General features: G+C 42.6%; 1 protein-coding gene across 3 annotated transcripts in view; it reads left to right on the top strand.

Annotated features, from left to right (window-relative positions):
* Positions 1-12,964, top strand: part of LOC105496420 (serine/threonine kinase 4) — a 114,107-nt gene extending 101,143 nt beyond the window's left edge. For all 3 annotated transcript variants that reach the window (XM_011766826.2, XM_011766822.3, XM_011766825.3), the window contains one exon: positions 7,953-12,964. In XM_011766826.2, coding sequence (XP_011765128.1) covers positions 7,953-8,111 — 159 coding nt within the window. In that variant the 3' untranslated portion in view covers positions 8,112-12,964. The remainder of the gene's footprint in view (positions 1-7,952) is intronic.
* Positions 12,965-21,097: the final 8,133 nt, after the last annotated feature.

Here is a 21,097-nt window from a genome sequence, read left to right as displayed (position 1 = left end):
GGGACAATAGACTTTTGAGGTGAGAGTTTGTAGTGGCAGAGGAATAGAACTTTGAAATAGGCCTAAACCCTGTACTTTGGATATGGGCCAGACCCATTTGTGTTCCCTGTGGGATTGGTTGACAAGGGAAGAGGAAGCTCTGCTATACATTCTCATGTGTTAAGTGTAGCTTAACTCTGCTGATTCAAGATGGGCTAATTGTCAGTGTAATTCCTCTGAATTATCTCTGTGATGAAATATCAGCTGGAGCTTCTCAGTGGGTCTCTGGGCCAATTATGCAGCCGACTTTGAAAAATGGTATGATTCAGAATTTCAGAGTTGCTAAGGTGATTTGAGAAGAAATCAGTTCCCATCAGCCTTCATTATTCATAGTGATGCTGGGAATCAGGACTTTCCTGTGGTCTGGCCCGGAGGAAATAAACTGGATGAATATGATTTAGACTTTCTCATATAGAGTTCACTAGAGCTGCCTCTGTGTATGTGGTATGTGTCCTGTACCGTGTTGTGAGCTCATCTTAGAGCAGCAGCAGCTATTATTTACAGTACATACTTCCTCCGTTTTCCAAAAAAGGATATAAGGTGGTAGCCCTCACTCACTCACTTTGTTTCTGGTGGATGCATGACATTATGTTATATACTTTATGAATACCTCCAAACCTCACAACTACCCTTGTAGAATAAATAATGTCCTCCATTGAAAAATGAGAAAATTGAGGCACATATTAGATGATTTATGCAAAGGCACCCAACTACCAAGGGCAGAACTCGTATGGAACCCGGTCCATCTGACTTAACACCAGTGCTCTTGCCCCTAACCTGAGCTGCTTCTCTGACAGGTATATTCATGTTTATATTCATGTTGCCCAGCAGTGTTCCTGGCCTAGTGTAGCTGCCAGTGAAGTTGGTTGCTTTGATTTGAATCATATTCAGCACCTGGAGTCACTGCACCTTAGCAGCAGCACCATGTGTGTAGTAGGCACTTGGCATTTCTATGTGGACAAAAGCAGCACAGTAGACAGCATACCCATTTTTACAGATGAGAAAACGGAATCTCAGAGAGGACAAGTAACTTGCCTAAAGTCACCCATTACCACTAGTGGCATTTCTGAATGTGAGGGCCATCTGATGTATCTAATGTCAGCTAAATTCATAATTCTTCCAGTCTTCCACATTTTTCACCAACACACCCCCATTTCCAGAAACTCTTCAGGTTCCTTCCAATTGCTTGTTGTCTCTTCTAATTCCTTGTATTACTTCGGTTAAATTCTTTTCCCACTCTTATCCTCAGTGAACCTCATCTCTAAAAGGGGGATAATGATGATACCTACCTTACAGATGGATTAAATAAAATAGTGCAGATAAAATGCTGAGTTCAGCACCTAACAGATGCAAATGGTGAAGTAATTAACGTACTTCTTCCGTATCTATGTGTAGAATCCAACAGTAAGACAGCATTTGTATCCTGCTAACAGAGTGAGGCTGAACTTTAAACTAAAAATATGTCTACTTTAAGATACAACACATTTCCAAAGATCACATATTTTAAGAGAAATCTCATCTGCACAAATGTTGTTGCTTTTACTTGTTCAGACATCCTTTGGCAGACATCAGACCTCATTACACTGGGTAAAGGTGATGGGAGGGAAGTCTAGGTGTTAGATAATAGTGAGTGAGTGAGTGCCCATAAGACATTAGTACTGTCAGGCTCAGAGCCCATCTCTTCCTTTACCCAAGCCTGATGTGTTGCTTAGCCTTATTATGGCAAGGAATTTCTAAATAACCATGATTAAGAGGCTTATTTTAGTTTTTTCTTCCACTGTGATCTCTCCCAGAAAGAGACTCAGAAATCCTTGTACTTGGTCTTATCTCTTCAGTAAAACCCACCTTCAGTGGCAAGTGTGTGGCTGTAGAGTTGGCCTTTACTTTGTCTTGTCCAGCGGGATCCTGTCTCTTATTCTTTTGATGATCTCATTCTTCCAAAGTGTATTTCTTATAACAGAAGTTCTTTTTGTTTGAATAAACAGTTTAAATGGACATGCCTTTAGAGATAACTGAGCCGGGACTGGAGCCCTGCTTCTTATCAGATAGTACAAAACATATTTTCATTAAGTGAACAGAGATTTCCTTTGATTTCAAAAGAATGTTGAGGGGAATTACTTTTAAGTTTAAAAGCTCCTTGAAGGCAGAACTCACTTCTCATTCTACACTGACTCTTCTCAGCACCCATCCAGAACCTTGCTGCACATGATGATGCCCTGTATAAGCTGGCTTCATTCATTTCAGTGGCTTTTGTTCTTATTTGACTAGAAATGAAGGATAATTTATTCATTTCTTCAACCAGTATTGTGTTTAGCATAGTAAACAAGACAAGGTCAATCCCTTACAAAACTTATATCCTATTAAGAGAGACAAGTAAAAGAAAATAAACAAAAATAATTACAAGGTGCATGATTGTTTTGAAGAAAACAAGAGGCTGAGATAGAGAATAGTGGAGAGGAGGCAGCCTTTCTAGATAAGATGGTCAGAAAAGGCTTGCCTGCATCTTCTGAGGAGTTGACATCTAAACTAAAACCTATAGGATAAGGAAGAACAGGGCCTGAACCATGCAGGCAGAAGATTCATTAACTCTGTAGGCCACTGAGGCTAGAAAAAGTATGGCCTGTTTGAGGATCTAAAATAAAGTGTAGCTGTAGGGTCCTGAGCAAAGGAGAGAGTAATAGGTTATAAAGTCGGAGGGGAGGCAGGGGCCAGCCATATGAGGCCCTTATAGCCACTGATGAGTTGGATTTTATTCTCAGTGCAATAGGAAAGAAACTTAAGGCTGATGTGATTAGATTCATTTCTGTATTTTTAATTATGTTTGTTGCTATGAGATGATGATAGCCTGGACCAAGGTAGATGGAGGTAGAAAAAAGTGGTTGGGTTTGAGTTATACCAATGTTTCGGGGACAAAATTGATAGGACTGCTAAAGGATTGGATGTCGGCAGGAGGCGGGGGTGAGGGAAAAGGAAGGATGGGGGATGATTTTGAGCAAATGGAAGGATGGTGATACCATTCCTGAGATGGGGAAGACTGGGGAGTAAGGAGACAAGATTTGGTGATGAGGAAGGGATGTGACTCAAGAGTTTTGCTTTGGATGTGTTAAGCTGCAGGTTCTATTAGCGTGGTGGCTCACACCTGTAATCCCAGCACTTTGGGAGGCTGAGGTGGGCAGATCACCTGAGGCCAGGAGTTTGAGACCAGCCTGGCCAACATGGCGAAACCCTGTCGCTATTAAAAATATAAAAATTAGCCGGGCGCAGTGGCAGGCGCCTGTAATCCCAGCTACTTGGGAGGCTGAGGCAGGAGAATCACTTGAACCCAGGAGGCAGAGGTTGTAGTGAGCCAGGATCTTGCCACTGTACTCGCCTGGGGGACCCAGCCAGACTCCGTCTCAAAAAAAAAAAAAAAAATCAGATCTCGTCAGACTTACTATCATTAGAATAGCATGGGAAAGACCTGACCACGCTGTTTAATTACCTCCCACTGGGTCCCTCCCATAACATGTTGGAATTGTGGGAGCTATAATTCAAGATGAGATTTGGGTGGGGACACAGCCAAACCATATCACAGATTTTCACGAGATAATCAGGGACTGAAATATCCAGTAGGAGCTGATCTGGGTGTGCGAGTATGGAGTATGGGTATCACAGAATAGAGAGGATATCCAAATCCTGTGGGATAGATGAGGTACTGAATGGTGATATTTCCCATGCCTAGTGAAAACAGCTCAAGCTGCTTGAGCTGTTTTTGGATTGGGGCTCAGGAATCTGTATTTTTAGCAAATGATTCTGATACAGGTGATCCATAGGTCATACACTGAGAAACATTGAGTCTGGAAAGACTTCTGGCTGGACTGAGAATTTGCTGCTTCAAGATTCTGGCGGTAGCAGAACTGTAGCACCACAGTTATTTTACTGCAAGATATCCATTTGAAATATATTTATGCCGCCAAGGACCAGGGAGGTGAAATGCTACACTTGGCGCCATGAAACTATTGTCTGAGCTTGTTTTTTGGAAAAATCCATATCTGGATGATATGACTGAGTCATCAGCAGTGCCTGGCTGGCTGTGTTCTAATAGGTCAGATGTAACTTAAGCCCCAAAGTTCTTAGGACAGCCATAAATTAGTCTGAAGGTGGCTGAGATAAAGCAAGGGTACTTGTCGCCCCCAGATTAGAATCAAGGGCAACAAAGCTGCCTGGAAATCGGAAACCTAGGAGAAGCTTTAGACCAGAGACAGGCAGCAATACTTTCTGAGAATTTTACTAACAGAAAAATAAGGAAGATACAGAATCATGTTTATCAAACTTGAGGATTTATAAGAAATACCTGTATATTTTCGTTTATTTTTATTGTTATTTATTTATTTTTGAGACAAGGTCTTGCTCTGTTGCCCAGACTGGAGTGCAGTGGCTCAGTCACAGCTCACTGCAGCCTCGGAGTGGGCTCAAGCGATCCTCCCATCTCAGCCTCCTAAGTAGCTGGGACTATAAGTGTGCACCACCACACCTGGCTAATTTTTTTTTCCCCCATAGAGATGGGATCTCACTGTGTTGCCCAGGCTGGTCTGGAGTTCCTGGGCTCAAGCAGTCCTCCCACCTAAGTCTCCGAGAGTGCTGGGATTCAGGCATGAGCCACCATGCCTAGTGTGAATAGCTTCTTCAAAATGTAAAATCCTGTGCTTCCCCTCCCAGGGAGTCTGATTAAGTAGCTTTGGGTTGGGGCTCAGGAATCTGTATTTTTCGCAAGTGATTCTGATACAGGTGATCCATAGGTCATACACTGAGAAACATTGAGTCTGGAAAGACTTCTGAGATCATCTAGTTAGCCCTTTCTTAAAAATGGGGAAATTAAGGTCTAAGGAGGAGAAGGGGCCTGCCCAAAGTTGCAGAACAAGTTGCAAAGTCAGTGCAGCTCCACTAACTTACATTTCTTCATTTTGCAATTTACTCTTCATCCTAGTGGCTAGATGAAAAGCAAGTCTACCCTCCTAATTCCCAGCTCCCCTTCTTTCACACTATTTTTTATTTTCTTTTTTTCCAGAGCACCTTCTAATATGATAATAATTTACTAATTTACTGTGTTTATTGCTATTTTCCTTGCTTCACTAAAATGTAAGCTTCACAAGGGCTCTGATTTTTGTTTGTTCATTTGTTTTCAGTAGAGTAACCTATGTGCCTCGAACAGCACCTGACCCATAGTAGGTGTTCAATGAGTATTTATAAATAGATGGGTGAAAAATATTTTGTTCAACTGTACGTAAGTTAACAGATATTATGTACCAGCCCTTAGGCATTAGCACAGAATAGAGTAGAATATTTTCTTTTTCACGTTTGATTCTAGCTTGAAATACAGGTTACAGAAACAGCTTCTTTATGGAAGGTTAATTAGAGACCAATCATATATACAATAATAATATGAATAAGAATAGCAACAATAACAACAGTGATAACTTCCACTTATGGAATATTTATCTGCCCAACACATACCATATGAAGTTCTGAGCTAAGACCATCAGACCATTGTCTCATGTAAGTCTTAGTACAGCCCCAGGGTGGAGGAACGAACTAGTATTGTCTGTTTTCCAAAGGAGGAAACCGAGGCTCAGGACGTGAAATTACTGTTTAAGGTTACATAGCCAGTATAGATTTAGGACCTGTGATCCCAAAGATTACATTCTTAACTACCAGTTACATTCAGTAGTAGGCTTGGGGAATTCTCTCTTTGCAGAAGGAATTGAAAATGCCAAAGACTAGGCAAGCATTGCTATTCGGGGTGTCCTTGGGCCAAGAACACCAACCTCTAAGGTAGTATAAAACCACAGGCTGGAAAGATGCATTTTTTTTTTCAGCCCAACTTTCCAGCATTTACCCACACTCTCAAGTCTTCCATACTCACATTACAAGGAACCTTTCGTCTTGAACTATTAGGGTTTTCTCACTTCTCAGACACCCTCCCTGAAGCAGGCCAAGGAAAATTCCTGTGGTGACAGGCCATTTCTAGGGAGGCCACTGTGGCACTTCACACTTGCTCTCACTCCACCCACTCAAGGAAGGGTAGACAGACAGAGGGCCCTTCAGCCAGCTCCTATACTACTTTCCTGTGGAGACCTTAGGAAGGGGCCAAGGATCATGATTTTCTAAATGTGGGCACAACAGACCTCTTGTAACACTTTGAGTTCTTGAAACACTGTACCTATTAAACTGGTTGTGAGCACACAAAATAAAGTATCACCACCCACTGTGGATAATGTCAGCATTCATTCCCACCCCTGACAGCCAAGACTGCCCCGGCTTGGAATCATTGAACACTCCACACACATGGCAGCAGAGCCCCTTGCCCCACAGCTGCAGACACAGGTTGAACACTGGTGCACCCATGGGCTTTTATGAAGAGAGAGGCTTATAACACCCATTGCTGTCTTTACACACACAGTTTACCAGGTACTGTGCTGAGAACTTTACAGCCGTGATTTCTTTTAATTCTTATAATACATGTGATGAGGCACTGCTGTCCCACTTCTGTAGATGGGGAAGGCCTGGAGAGATTGGTAACTTGACAGAGTCTCATGGCATCTGCAATAGGCAGAACCACGTTTTAAACAAAGGTTGAGTTAGTTCTAAAGCCTGTGCTTTGCTAGTCCGCTCTTCTGCAACACTAGTTAAGAGCATGGACTCTAGAGCCATGCTGCCTGGATTTGAGTCTTTATTTTTTTTTTTATTGAGACGGAGTCTCGCTCTGTCGCCCAGGCTGGAGTGTAGTGGCCGGATCTCAGCTCACTGCAAGCTCCGCTTCCCAGGTTTATGCCATTCTCCTGCCTCAGCCTCCCGAGTAGCTGGGACTATAGGCACTCGCCACCTCGCCCGGCTAGTTTTTTGTATTTTTTTAGTAGAGACGGGGTTTCACCGTGTTAGCCAGGATGGTCTCGATCTCCTGACCTCGTGATCCGCTCGTCTCGGCCTCCCAAAGTGCTGGGATTACAGGCTTGAGCCACCATGCCCGGCCAGATTTGAGTCTTGACTCTGCCATTTACTAGTTGGGAGACATTGGGCAGGTTACTTAGCTACCCTCCTCCTTGGGCTGTTCATCTGTAACATTTGGATGATAATGTCCTCGTAGCATGGGTTGCTGTGAGGATTAAAAGAATCCATATATGTAAAGCACTCAGTGTCTGGTGCATACAAAGCACTAAATGCCAGCCATTATTATTAATTTATATATCAACTCCTTTTTTCCCTCTGGATGATAGAAATTAATCTCAGAAGTTTGAGGTTTTTCCAATTACCCACCCTTACCGCCAACCCCTGTCCAAGGGTTGCGTCTGTATTCCCAAGGGGCTTAGAGTGTTACCTGGCATATAGTAGCCTCAAGTAAATGCTGGTGATGATAATAGGGCAGTGCCAAGACATTGGGTGTGTGGGAAGGCAAGGTTAGGGGATGGCATCTGCGCCTCGTCAGCATCTATCTTCCATGGTGTATCCTGAAAGTGGGAAAGGCGCTGTCCAGATAGATGCTCATCTTGTGGACAGAACAAAAACGGGGAGGCAACCATTATTTCACATACAGCAAGTTACCGTTAATGCCCTAACAGTGAATCTATATTTAATTAATTTAAAAGATAGGGGAGGTAAGAGTATTTATTCACTAAGTTCTTGGTCAAGGCACATTAAATCAAAGCGGTTAGCACTTAGAACTCTCCCGGGGATACATTATCTCAGACAAGCTTCAAGGTATGCCTTTCTTTGGAATGAATTGTCACTTTCCAACCACCACCACCCAACCTGTGATCTGACCACAGTGTCTTCCTCCTGTCTCCCTTCCCTCTGGGTGCCTGGGAAGGCTGGGCTTCTCCACTGTTCTGCCACCGACGTAAGCTTTGTCGTGACGATACTTTCCACTTCTCTTCTAGCTTAAGAGTTGGACAGTGGAGGACCTTCAGAAGAGGCTCTTGGCTCTGGACCCCATGATGGAGCAGGAGATTGAAGAGATCCGGCAGAAGTACCAGTCCAAGCGGCAGCCCATCCTGGATGCCATTGAGGCTAAGAAGAGACGGCAACAAAACTTTTGAGCAAGGCCAGGCTGTGAGGGCCCCAGCTCCACCCAGGCTTTGGGTGAATTCTGGATGGCTTGCCTCACATCTGTTAGCCAGCACTTCTACTCTGTCGTCTCTCCACAGCACCTTTGTGAACTCAGGAATGTGCGCCAGTGGGAAGGGCTCTCTTGACAGCCAGCGTGCCATCTTGATGTGTGTATGTACATTGGTCAGGTATATTATTTCAAAGGATTTATATTGGCGCTTTTAACTCAGAGTTTCAAACCCCAGGAACAGAGACTCCTAGTTGAGTGATAGCTGGGAAAGTTTTACATCGTCTGTTTGTTTTTCTTCTCCCAATAGCTTTCAATTGTTCTTTCTGGAAGACTTTTAAAATATATATAAATATGCATATATATATAAATTATAAATAGATTCCCCACTCAGTGTGGTGGCATCTCTGTACAGGTACAGTTTTAAACAGTTTGCCTCTTCTGTAAGATTATGGTACTGTGGAACATGAGGGCAGAGGACACCGGGAGGTTGTTAGGGGGTCACTGAATCCCAGGAGCCAACCTCCCCCTTTGCAGGGCTGCATTTAAAAATTAGGTTTGGGACAGTTCTTTTACCATGGTTTCAGCCTTGTGTGGTCATCACTGGCTTCTGGAACTGCTGGTGATGTCCAAGGGAAAGCTTTGAGAGTTTGTGTTTACTCTTTGAGTCCCAGGAGAAGCCTGGTACCCTCTTTGCAAATTGGCCTTTGCTCTTTCAATGCCTTTCATCCATCTCCACTCTCTCAACTGCCTAAAGTCACAGCACAGATACTGCCCAGTGCCTTAAGAGGAGACATGATCCACTGAGGGGATAGGTCTACCAGGAACTCTCAGCAAACACGGGGCTGTGTTCAGTCCATAAAGGAAAAGCATTTTCAAAGCTCTCATTGTTCATGTAAAAATCATACACGTGGCATTTTGCTCCACATTCCTTACACACAGGGGTAGAGAGGATTGCTTTTGTGACCCACATTCAAATATGTGACTGTTTTCTTTTCTCTTTCACTGCTAAGCAGCCTGGAAAGGATAAATGAATATTAGACTAAGATTTGTTCTCCAGGAGGCTCAACCTGAACTGAACACACAGAATGTCAGAGCTGGAAGGGACTATAGAGATCATCTGGTCTGACCCCCTTGTACGGATGATTAGAAAACTGAGGTGTAGAGGGGAATGGCCAAAATCACAAAGCAAGTTAGCACAAGAGCTCGGACTAGAATTCAGGGTCCTCACTCCCAGGCCACCGAACCATGCAGCCCCTTCTTTGGGGGAAGAGACCTGTGTCAGTCTTGGTTAATTATTCCAGGGAACCTTGCTAACAGAAACTTGCTCTTGCCTTGTCTCTTCAGTAGGTATGACCTGGCTATAAAAAAGATTGCCTAGACGAGCCAGATCATTCAGTTTCAGCAAGTCCTTGAGCTCCGCAACATCTGCCAGATATAGCAGACAAGCACCCATGGAGGCAGGTTTCGGGCCTGAAGCAAATCAGAGGGCTTTGCAAAAGACAGCATAGAGCCATCTTCCTGCAACTTTACCTCTTTCCCTCAGATGGGGAGCCATGACTGGCTTGCACCTCAGGATACTGTAATTTGACTCCATAATTGCTTTTGCTCCTGAAACCTGGGAATCAATGGAAAGGCAGGGAATGTGCCTCTTCTGTGGCCAGATTCTGTTATTTGCAATTAAAGCAAGTTTTTAAAAAATGCAAGAGGCAGTTGTTAGTCTTCAGGGTTTGGCCACTGAAATAGCTATGTGGCAGATACTGAAAACAGAGGACAATTTGAGGATCTTGCTGGAATAATAAATGGCAGCTACCATTTGTTGAGCACATATTATTATATCAGGCACTGAGCTGGGTAGGCTCTAAACTTCACAATAACCCTATGACTTAACTACTTTATCTCCATTTTGTAGATGAAGAAATAAGTTCAGAGAGTGATTCCTTCCCAAGGTCATGCAGCTAGTAAATGGCAGAATCAGGACTCATAGCATCACTATAGAGGATCAATATTTACACAAAAAAGGAGAGTCACAAGCCTATTTAAAATAAAGTGACCACCTTTTCTTGCATAGACTAACTGGCATTTTTAGGTTGGAAAGACAGCTGAATTAGTTAAGTCTGATTGCCAAGTAAGTCTTAAAAACCAAAGCATCCACGATGCATACCCCTGCACCATTTGCTGTGCGAATTAATAGTTCTGTCTCTTTCTCTCTCTTTTCTCTTTTTATTTTTTGAGACGGATTTTCGCTCTTGTCGCCCAGGCTGGAGTACAATGGCACGATCTCGGCTCACTGCAACCTCCTGGGTTCAAGTGATTCTCCTGCCTCAGCCTCCTGAGCAGCTGGGATTACAGCATTTGTCACCATGCCTACATTTTTTTTTTTGTATTTGTAGTAGAGATGGGGTTTCACCATGTCAGTCAGGCTGGTCTTGAACTCCTGACCTCAGGTAATCCACCCGCCTCGGCCTCCCACAGTGCTGGGATTATAGGCATGAGCCACCGCTCCTGGCCTCTCTTTCTTTTTTAAACAAATAACTTTGCACTTGGCCAGACAGGAGGAGAAAGCCCATTTTCTCCCTTCCTAAGCTAGATCCAAATAAAATAAAGTTCAGTTTCCCCATAACCATTCTTGGGTCATGAACTTTGATCTGGAGTTTGTTTTGTTTCAGGCATGTGTGCACCCAGCTTGCTGATCCAACAAAGTCTATTGCTTACCAGCTTGATGGAGCCTTTTGGTCAGAAGTCAATTTGTTTTGGATCAGAGAAATTTCCTGACAAGGTGTATTTGTTTTCTAGTGACAGAAAGGCAAAGGAGCAAGTCCTAGTTTTTTGTTGTTGTTGTTGAATACTAAATTAAGATATATCAGCTTGCTTTCATTGAGCCTTGGGCTTCAGTCATTGCTTGAGCATTTGCAACTCGAGCTTCCAGGGAAATTTGAGGTCCTCGCTTGTTCTCTGCTTTCAAGAACAATGACCTGATTCTGTCTTTTAAAAAAAAAAAAAAATCTCTGAATCCTTTTTTTTTTTGAGATGGAGTCTTGCTCTGTCGCCCAGGCTAGAGTGCAGTGGCGCCATCTCAGCTCACTGCAACCTCCATCTCCCGGGTTCAAGCGATTCTCCTGCCTCAGCCTCCCAAGTAGCTGGGACTACAGGCGCTGCTCCACCATGCCTGGCTACTTTTTGTATTTTTAGTAGAGATGGGGTTTCACCATATTAGCCAGGTGGGTCGTGAACTCTTGACCTTGTGATCCACCTGCCTTGGCCTCCCAAAGTGCTGGGATTATAGGCGTGAACCACCGTGCCTGGCCAAAAATCTCAGAATTCTTTAAGAATATTTTAATTGCTCCATCAGTAATTTTGAAGCAGAAATTTTGAATTTCCTTTTTTTTTTTCTTTTTTGTCCTTTTCCCCTAGCCACCAATTGGATGGATGAATGTTTGATGGGGAAGAGGAAGGGTGAGAGGATGCATGGATGAGTGGATGAGTGGATCGATAGACGTATTGATAAATAGAACCAGTCATCTGAAGCAACTTGAGAATTGTAGCCTTAACTCCTTGAGACTATAGATTTCAATCTAGGAAACATTTAGCACCTGCCAGATGCCAGAAATTTATACCATTTAAAACTCAGTAAGTCTTTTCAATATCAGGAATGAGAGAAGTGACATCATGATACATCCTATGGGTATTAAAAAGCCAACAGAATGTTATGAATAATTTTTTGCTAATAAATTTAACAACTTCAACAAAACAGACAAATTCCTTGAAAAATAAAAAGTACCAAAATTCATTCAAGAAGAAATAGATACCAGCCTGAGCAACATAGCGAAATCCCATCTCTACAAAAAAAAAAAAAAAAAATTAGTTGGGCATGGTGGCACACACCTGTAGTCCCAGCTGGTCAGGAGGCTGAGGTGGAAGGATCACCTGAGCCCAGGGAGGTCAAGGCTGCAGTGAGCCACGGTCTCACCACTGCACTCCAGCCTGCATGACAGAATGAGGCCCTGTCTCAAAAAAAAAAAAGAAGAAGTAGATAATCTGAATAGCCCTATATCTATAGAAACTTAATAGTGCTGGGAAATATAGGTATTATTATCCTCATTTTACAGATGTGAAAATTGAGGCTTGGAGATGTAAAGTCTATTGCTCAAGGTCATGTGGCTAGAATATGGCTGAGCCAGGATTCAAATCCAGGTCTTCTGATTCTTATTCCAGTGTCCTTTCTAGCATACCATATTGCCTCTAAAGATTGCAGCTCCTCATTTACTAGAAATTTGTTCCTGCCCAATCTACATCTCCACCTCACCCCATCTTTTCTTAAGCACTATGTTTATGTTTTCATCAGTATTATATTCATTGTCTTTGGAATACATGTTCTTGTTTGTGTTTGGAAAAAAATCTCTTTTACCAGCTTGCACTCGGACCAACTTGGAAAAAAAAAAAAAAAAGCTTAAATGCTGTTGCTATGTACAGTTTAAAAATGTGAAGTTTGTAGCTTTAACTTTTTGTAAGAAAATCTAATAACACTGGCTTAAGTGCTGACTTGAAATGCTATTTTGTAAGGTTTGGATGTAAGTAATCAATTGAGGTCAGCAATTTGTATAAGTATGAGACGTAGCTTCCTCCATTGTCCCCACTCCTTTTTTTTTTTTTTTTTTTTAAGTTTGAAATGCTTCCTGTGTTTTTATGTTAGAATTGTTCTCCTTCCTTTCTTCTTCCTATACCTCATCACCTTTGTTTTAAATAAACTGTTCTTTGGACCACAAACCCTTATTAATGAGAACCTCCATATATAGCCTGAATAATGGTGCTGTGAACAATCTTTGTGACATCGACTCTGTGGTGTGTTTATTCTAAGGTCCAAAGCTGGGGAGAGAGGTAGGTAAACTTTTGTTGGGCTTCTGCTGTGTGTCAGGGTACTGAGCTAATTGTCAGGAATATAAAGATGAACCAGACACAGTTCTTGCAGAGCATCTGGGGAGTTAACCAAGCACAAAAACACACAACATCGAACATACCATGGTAGAGGAAGTTACAGGGCCTGTGGATGCACAGAAGAGGGAGTGACGGTTCTGTGGGGATGTCCAAGGAAACTCTTCTAGAGGAGACAATATACCTTGAAACTTTAAAAATGAAGAAGAGATGGCTAGGTTAATAAAGAGTAGGAAGTGAAGGGGAGAAGGCATCCTGGACAGAAGAACCCGCCTGTATAAAGCCTCTAGTGTGAGATGTCGATCACCTTGGAATCCTTCATTCCCACCTGCTGCTGCATGAAGCCAGGCCAGATGTGGCCCAGCATTCAGAGGTGGAGCAGCAGGTTCCGGTCCTGTTATGGCCCATTCTTATCCAGGAATAGTTCTCCAGCCTGACCCTGGGTTTTTTTTTCAGTCTTAAAATTTGACCCCAGAGCAGAGGGGGAATAGAGTTATATTGAAAAGTAAGTGTAGTTCTCTTGAGTCAAATTGCTATACAGTATTTAATAGAATAGTTCCACAGTCTGTGTGAATAACTGTCATGTTATTCTGTGGGCCTTTCTTGGAGTGGGGTGATAAGTGTGTTCATCGTTCCCTAATTTACTCACTTCACTCCTTGAAATATTTAGTGTACCTTCCTTCCTGTGGCCAGGGTTGATGACAGATGTTCCTTATTGGTCACACTGAGAACCTGTGGCCAGATGAAAGAAAGAAGGAGGGATGAAATAAGTTTATATTTATTAAGCACTTATTATCTGCCAGGCACAATGCAGAGCCATTTAGATGACTTATTTGTTTTCTCACACACACTCTTAGGTACATGATAGGGTACCCTTTCTATAGACAGACAGACTTTTACAGTGTGCAGTACTGCCCACCAGGGGGTGTTTTGGAAACGTAGGAGAGTTTCTTTGTGGTGACAGCAATTGAGGAGCCCTAGCAGCATAATGGGCAGGGGCAGGTTTGCTAGATGCTCTGCAGTGCATTCTGGGACAGTCCTGCATAACAAACATCTGTCCAGTGTCCAGCACAACATTCAGATGTTCCACTGATTATTAATTTTGGTGAAAATTTTGTTTATACACATGTGATACTAAACCAAAGTTTATTTACATGTAAACACAAAGTACTTTTTATATGGTTTTACTGTGTTTTTTTTTTTTTTTTTTTTTAAGAATGAACTGTGAAGAATGGAGAGTCACTTGTTTGTTTTGTTTGGACCTTTACTAAGAGTTGTTCTCCATTTCAGAAAACCACGTCGTCAATGGCAGTGATGATTGTGATTTTTGAGTCACTTGTTCAAGATTAGTTTAGATCTGTAGCTGTTGTTTTCACAGAAATTCTATATAACATGTAAACACATGGTAATTTCAGAGAATGATAAAGTACATTAAAAAGAAAAGAACAGGGTAATGGGATTGAGAGTAACGTGTGCATGTGTATGTGTGTGCGTGTGTGTGTGTATGTGTAGGGAGAGATGGCTTTATATAGAATAACGCTTCTGGAGAAACGATGTTTATTTTATTATTATTATTATTATTATTATTATTATTATTATTATTAGGAGACAGAGTCTTGCTCTGTCGCCCAGGCTGGAGTGCAGTGGCGTGATCTCGGCTCATTGCAAGCTCCACCTCCTGGGTTCACGCCATTTTCCTGCCTCAGCCTCCCGAGTAGCTGGGTTTACAGGCGTCCGCCACCACGCCCAGCTAATTTTTTGTATTTTTAGTAGAGACGGGGTTTCACCGTGTTAGCCAGGATGGTCTCGATCTCCTGACCTCGTGATCTGCCCACCTCGGCCTCTGAAAGTGCTGGAATTACGGGCGTGAGCCACCGTGCCCGGCCGAGAAACAATGTTTGTAATGAGACCTGCATGACAAGAAGGAGCCAGCCAGGCTGAGGGAACAGCAAGAACAAAGACCCTGAGATAAGAACAAAAGTTTGGCTTGTTGGAAGAATGGAAGGATTCCTCTCTGGCTGGAACAGCGTGTACAAGGTGGGTGAAGGCAAGAATGTTCAGGGCCTTATGGTCCATGGGAAGGGGTTTGGGTGTTACTGCTGATGAGATGGAGAGCCGTCAAAGGGTTTTAAGCAAGGAACTGGCATGATTTATGCATTTTGAAACTATGCCTTCACGAAATAGTGCTCAACTTCAGTCATCAGGAAAATACAGCCAGCCCTCCGTATCCATAGATTCTACATCAACCAATCACAGATCAAAAATATTAGGAAAAGAAAAATGGCCCAGCACAGTGGCTCACGCCTGTAATTCCAACACTTTGGGAGGCTGAGACTGCTGGATCATTTGAGGTCAGGAGTTCAAGGCCAGCTTGACCAACATGGTGAGACCCTGTTTCTACTAAAAATACAAAAATTAGCTGGGTGTGGTGGCGTGCCTGTAATCCCAGCTACTTGGGAGGCTGAGGCAGGAGAATTGCTTGAACCCGGGAGGCGGAGGTTGCAGTGAGCCGAGATTGCGCCACTGCACTCCAGCCTGGGTGACAGAGCAAGACTCCGTCTCAAAAAAAAAAATTGTATCTGTTTTTCTTCTTATTATTCCTTAAACAATACAGGATAACAGTAATTTGCATAGCATTTACATTATGTATTTTGCATAACATTGTATTAGGTATTATAAATAATCTAGAAATGATTTAAATTATACAGTAGGATGTACGTAGGTTATATGGAAATACTAGGACATTTCATATCAAGGACTTAGGCATCTGCATGCAGATTTTGGTATCCATCAGAGTTCCTGGAACCAATTCACCACAGATACCAAGGGACAACTATACAGATTAAAACCTTAATGCATTACTACCATGTACCCATGATAATAACTAAAATGGAAGAAATAGAAATGCCAGGTACTGGTGAGGATGTGGAGCAACTGGAACTCTTGAGTACTGGTGAATATACCCGTGACCTAGCAATTCCTTCCCTAGGTATTTTCTCACCAGAAATGTATGCGTTTTTACCACAAGACATGTACTAGAATATTCATAATGGCATTTATAATTTTGCCATACCGGAAACCATCCGGATGCCCAGTGGCAGCATAAATAAATTACATAGATTTGCAGAGTGGAATACTATACAATAATGAGAATGAGCTACCTATAGCTACTGTGGAAATAAGCAAAAAGGTATTGTGAGCTTGCTACAGCAAAGAAGTCAGCCACTGTTACCTGCATTTTGGCAGAAACTCAAAGGCATACAAAGGAATGGGAAAGCTCTATAGTAGAAAAAAAAGGAAGGCTTCAGGGATGCCCTGTTGGAAGCTGTTGGCATGGGAAAGCTGTAGGAGGGCTAAATAGAAGCAGGACATCCTATGTGATTGATTTAGGGGTGCATATTTGGTTTCTCTGTTTGATCCTAAGTTGGAAGTGGGGACAAAAATTGGGGAAGCTGTCAGTTATTAATCAAGTCCTGACCATTTTGACTTGATTGTTACAGAAGTTAATGTTTAGCTTCCTGGATTGCCACTGGAGATAGCAGTCTGGCTTCCTGCAAGTCTGGCTTATAGCAGGCTGGCAACCTGGGCTCTTTATTGTAGATACGGGGTTGGTTTCCTGGGCAGGTTACTGCAGGTTGTGGGTCAAAGTTCTATTTTTATATATATTCTGGGATTGTCCATTTGTACATTGAGTCTCTCACTACGTGCAACAATATGGCTGTATCTTTCAAATATTTAAATGAAGCTAGACATATCCATTGATGGATGAATGAATAAGCAAAATAGGGCCTACACATACAATGGAATATTATTCAGCCTTAAGGAGGAGGAAATTCTGACACATGCTACAACATGGATGAACCTTGAGAACATTATGCTAAGTGAAATGAACCAGTCACGAAAGGAAAAATACATGATTGCACTTACATAAGGTACCTAGAGTAGCAAGGTCTCTTCATAGAGACAAAGTAGAATGGCGGTTGGCAGAGGGAGGGAGAGAGGGATGAGGAGTTAGTGTTTAATGGGCACAGAGTTTCAGCTGAGGAAGATGAAAAAGCTCTGGAGACAGATGTTCTTACACAACAATGTGAGTGTACTTAATGCCACAGAACTGTACTTTTAAAAATGGTTAAAATGGTAAATTCCATATGTATTTTGCCACAATAAAAAAGCCAGACACAAAGTAGTACATACTGTCAATTCTATTTATATACAGTTCAGAACCAAGGAAACCTACTCTATGATGTTAAAAGTCAGGGCACCGTTTACCTTTGTTGGTTGTGGGGTAGTGACTGGATGCGAGTATGAGGAGGGACTATAATGCTACTCAAGTTCTAATTCTTTATTTGAGTGCTTGTTTCACAAGTGTGTTCATGTTGAGAAAATTTATCAGTGTGAACCCTTAGGATCTGCTTTTTTTTTCCCATATGTATTTTATACTTGAATAAACAAACAAGCCTTTTTGTCTTCTAACTCTGCTGGGCTGTTTTAGAAGCTTCCAAGATCATGGATGGGAAGGCCCCTTGGAAACTACCTAGGCCTATGCAGATGTAAGGGGTGGTTACTCTTAGCCCATGAGTATTTATCCCAGCCAGCATCTTGTTCTGATGAATGATCCAGTGGAGGCCCAAGGCTTGGCAGTGTCAAGTCTGGACTCAAACTTAGGCTTCTTGACTCCAGTGTTCACTCCGACACGCCAAGGCCTCAAGTATAAGAGTGAGTCTCTTAGATGAGCAAACCCCTTCCTTTCCCAGTGCCCTCTGCTTGGAATTGCTTTGCCCTCCAGAGGAAAACAAGAGCCCTGGTAGAGGCTGCTGAGCTCTATTTCCTTCCTTTGCATTTTTTTTGCTGCTTTAATATTTAACCTTGTGCCAGGCATTTTCATATATATTATCTTACTTGAACTTGACCATAACACTCTGAGGTGTGGATGTTATTAAACTAAGGTAAGTGAAGAAACAGGCTCAGAGAGACAAAGAAACCCAACCAAGATCAAACACCTCATAAGTAGCAAAGATTCAAGCTCAATTCTTTCTGGCCTTAACCACATTCTTTCCTCTGCACCGCATGGCATCCCTCATATTCTCCCATTTTATTCAAATATTTTAAATAACTTACTGTCTGAAGCCAACACAGAAACACAGAGCATAGATAGAAGCAGGGGAAAATGATGTGATGACTTCAGTGGAACCTCTGGATCCACTTGTACTTAAGTCACTTTGTTGGGTCTCTTTCACTTGTACCTGCAAGATTCCTTATTGATCTAGGTAGGTAGGAAAAGATGGCGGGGAGGTGGGCTGGGGGTTGGATACCAGTTGGAGGTTGGTCCTGATACAATACCCCTTAGAGGTCAACAGGTCCAATCTAAGGTCACACAACTGATGAGTGGCAGGGCCGATATTTGAACCCAGATGTGACTTCAAAAACCAAGGTGTGTGCAATTCTTTCTCTTGAATGAATGAATTTTCTGAGGATTCTGAACCCTGCCCTTCTGAACAAGGTTAAATACCAGCCTACAACTGCCCTTGTCCTTCTCTCCTTTCTAGCAGACAGGATTCTGAAAGACACTCGCCTGCACCCCACCCTCCCCTTCTCAAAGACTCCTGTCTTATAAGGTTATCTTCTCAACTTACTAACTTCCTGGAGAATTCTTTCCACACCGGCAGGGCCGGACTGGCCTGAAGTATGAGGTCTGGTAGTGAGGACCATCCCAGCCAGCACCTCAGGGCTGCCTTTCAGATAGAAGAAACTTATTATAGGACCCACACTTCAAAGCTACTTCCTTCAGTGGTGCCTGGGGAGTTAAGTTTACCAACGTGGTAATAGTGGAAAGTGGTGCCAAGTGAGTACAATCTGGTATTAAAAAGCCTGAGTTTGAATCCCTGATCTGCTACTTTTTAACTGTCTGACTATGGATCTTGGTTTTTTCATGTGTTCAGTGGTGATACTACTATTTTATTATTGTTGCTGTTGTCTTGTGGGGTTGTTGTGAGAAGTATATGAGATAGTGTATGTGAAGCCACTTTGCAAATTATAGTGACAAGGATATGTGGAGGATGACTATTATTTGCTAGGCTATCTTCACTCTTGGGGGCTTCAAAAAGTACTGTATGAGTCAACTGGAGTCTCTTCCACTCCGATGTCCCAGTGTAAACACCCTGCTTGGCCCTTATTTGAGCTGAACGGCTCTTCTTACTCGAAGGGACTCAGGAATGGGATTTGCTTCTTGTGTGACCTTGGACTTCTGGCTCTCTCTTTTCTGATCTGTAAACTGGGGCTGGAGGGCAGATATTAAATCTGATAATCCCTGAGGAGTATTATGTCTCACAAAGGAAGTCGCCACCTTGAGGTCACTGCAAAGAGGGGGAAACTATTAGACAGTTTATCATTAACAATAAGCACATCACACCTCAGAGCCCAGATGTGCTGAGCTGTCCTACATGCCCCCAGTTGCTCCTTAACATCTCTGGATGTTATCCCTCCATTTACAGAAGTTGAAACTGAAGACCAAGAGAGCAAGACTGCAAGGGATTACTGAGATCTGCCCTGTGCTCCCTGTTCGGGAACTGCTTGACTCCTACTCCAGCCATAGGTTCACATGACCCAGCCCCTCCACCACAGTTGAGTGACCAATCTCTGGGCCAAGCAGAGATTTTTCAAACTAGAGATGGGAAGTTCTCTGGTGGAGGCGCTACGAGATACCAAATTGGGAGATGTTGGTAACCCTGTTATCTACCATATGATACAGAAATCAATCACTCCCTCTCTCTGTTTCTCTGTCTCTCATTCTTGATTTCATTGTTGCTGAAACCAAGCCACCTGGCTGCCATTCTCACTCAGTGGTATTGTAAAAGATATCAGTTGGTTTTATCTCCCCTGGATCCTTTCCCCTCATTTTAATGAAATGACCCCCATTTTCCTTCAGGGAGTTACCCCTCTGCCATCTATGTCCTGGTGGGACTGTCTGTGATGGTTCCTCCCATCTCGCCCCCAAATCATGTGATGAGCATATGACCCAAACCAGTCTAGTTAGACTCAGTCTTCAGGGAATTTTTTAGCGTGAGCAGAGTGATTTATACAATGGAGGCAGTTGTCACTAAGCTCTTTTAATTGCAGTACTGCAAAGAGGTGATTTATGAGTTTTACCTACCTCAATCCCTATGTTGCTCGAATTGCTGTCTTTCTCAAAGCCTCATTGTTTAATTTGACTTTGATCCTATCCAATACCTTTCCAGTGCAGTCATTTTTTGGCTTAAGTTTTCCAGTGTTGGATTCTGTTATTTGCAACCAAAGATTCCTAACTGATAAAGAAATTGGAACTAGAGTTGAGTTGTAGACACCATATCCTCTAGGAAATGTGGGATATTCAAAATTATTGAGCTGTGATGGGGCAAAATACAATGAGGTTGTTGTTCATGCTCTAGTCTGGGAAGCCAGCAGTGGTCTGCAGTGGTAAAGACCTATGTCTTACATTACTTCATAGCATCTGACCACTGAGGATGAAGCTCTCAGAGAAGGGATAACACGTGTCACAGTTAATTTTAAGGAAGTGTGATAGAGCATTTTGTTTCTAACTGCACAGAATAATATAAAGGGAGAGTCAACAAAGGAAGCCCCAATGCCTTTTTTTTTTCATACAGAATGAACAGACAGTATTTCTATGACTATAGTAAAAGAGTCTTATGACTTGCAGTACAGCTGAGTTCTCCAAATACCAAAGTTGGCAACTGATTGTGCAGGTTGCTGAATTCACGGCCCTGCTGCACTTTGTGAAGTTAGGCATTAATAGGGTGCGGGACTGTGACAAGTGGAATGATCATATGAGAGATGTGGGAGAAAATCGAAAGCTCTCTAAAACACCAGGTGCAAATAGTTCACACTTTTTCTTACAGGAGAAAGCTCACAATTTCCTGCTTTGCCCCATCCCTCAAGGGTACTTAGCTGGAAGGTGGGGATCAGTTTGGCCTAGAGCATGACAAGTAGACACAGTAGGTAAAAATCCTGGACCTATACAGAATTGCAGAAACTTCTTAACTG

This window comes from Macaca nemestrina, chromosome 15, assembly GCF_043159975.1.
Source record: "Macaca nemestrina isolate mMacNem1 chromosome 15, mMacNem.hap1, whole genome shotgun sequence".
In the NCBI taxonomy this organism is placed as follows: domain Eukaryota; kingdom Metazoa; phylum Chordata; class Mammalia; order Primates; family Cercopithecidae; genus Macaca; species Macaca nemestrina.
This window is presented reverse-complemented; position numbering and strand designations above follow the sequence as displayed.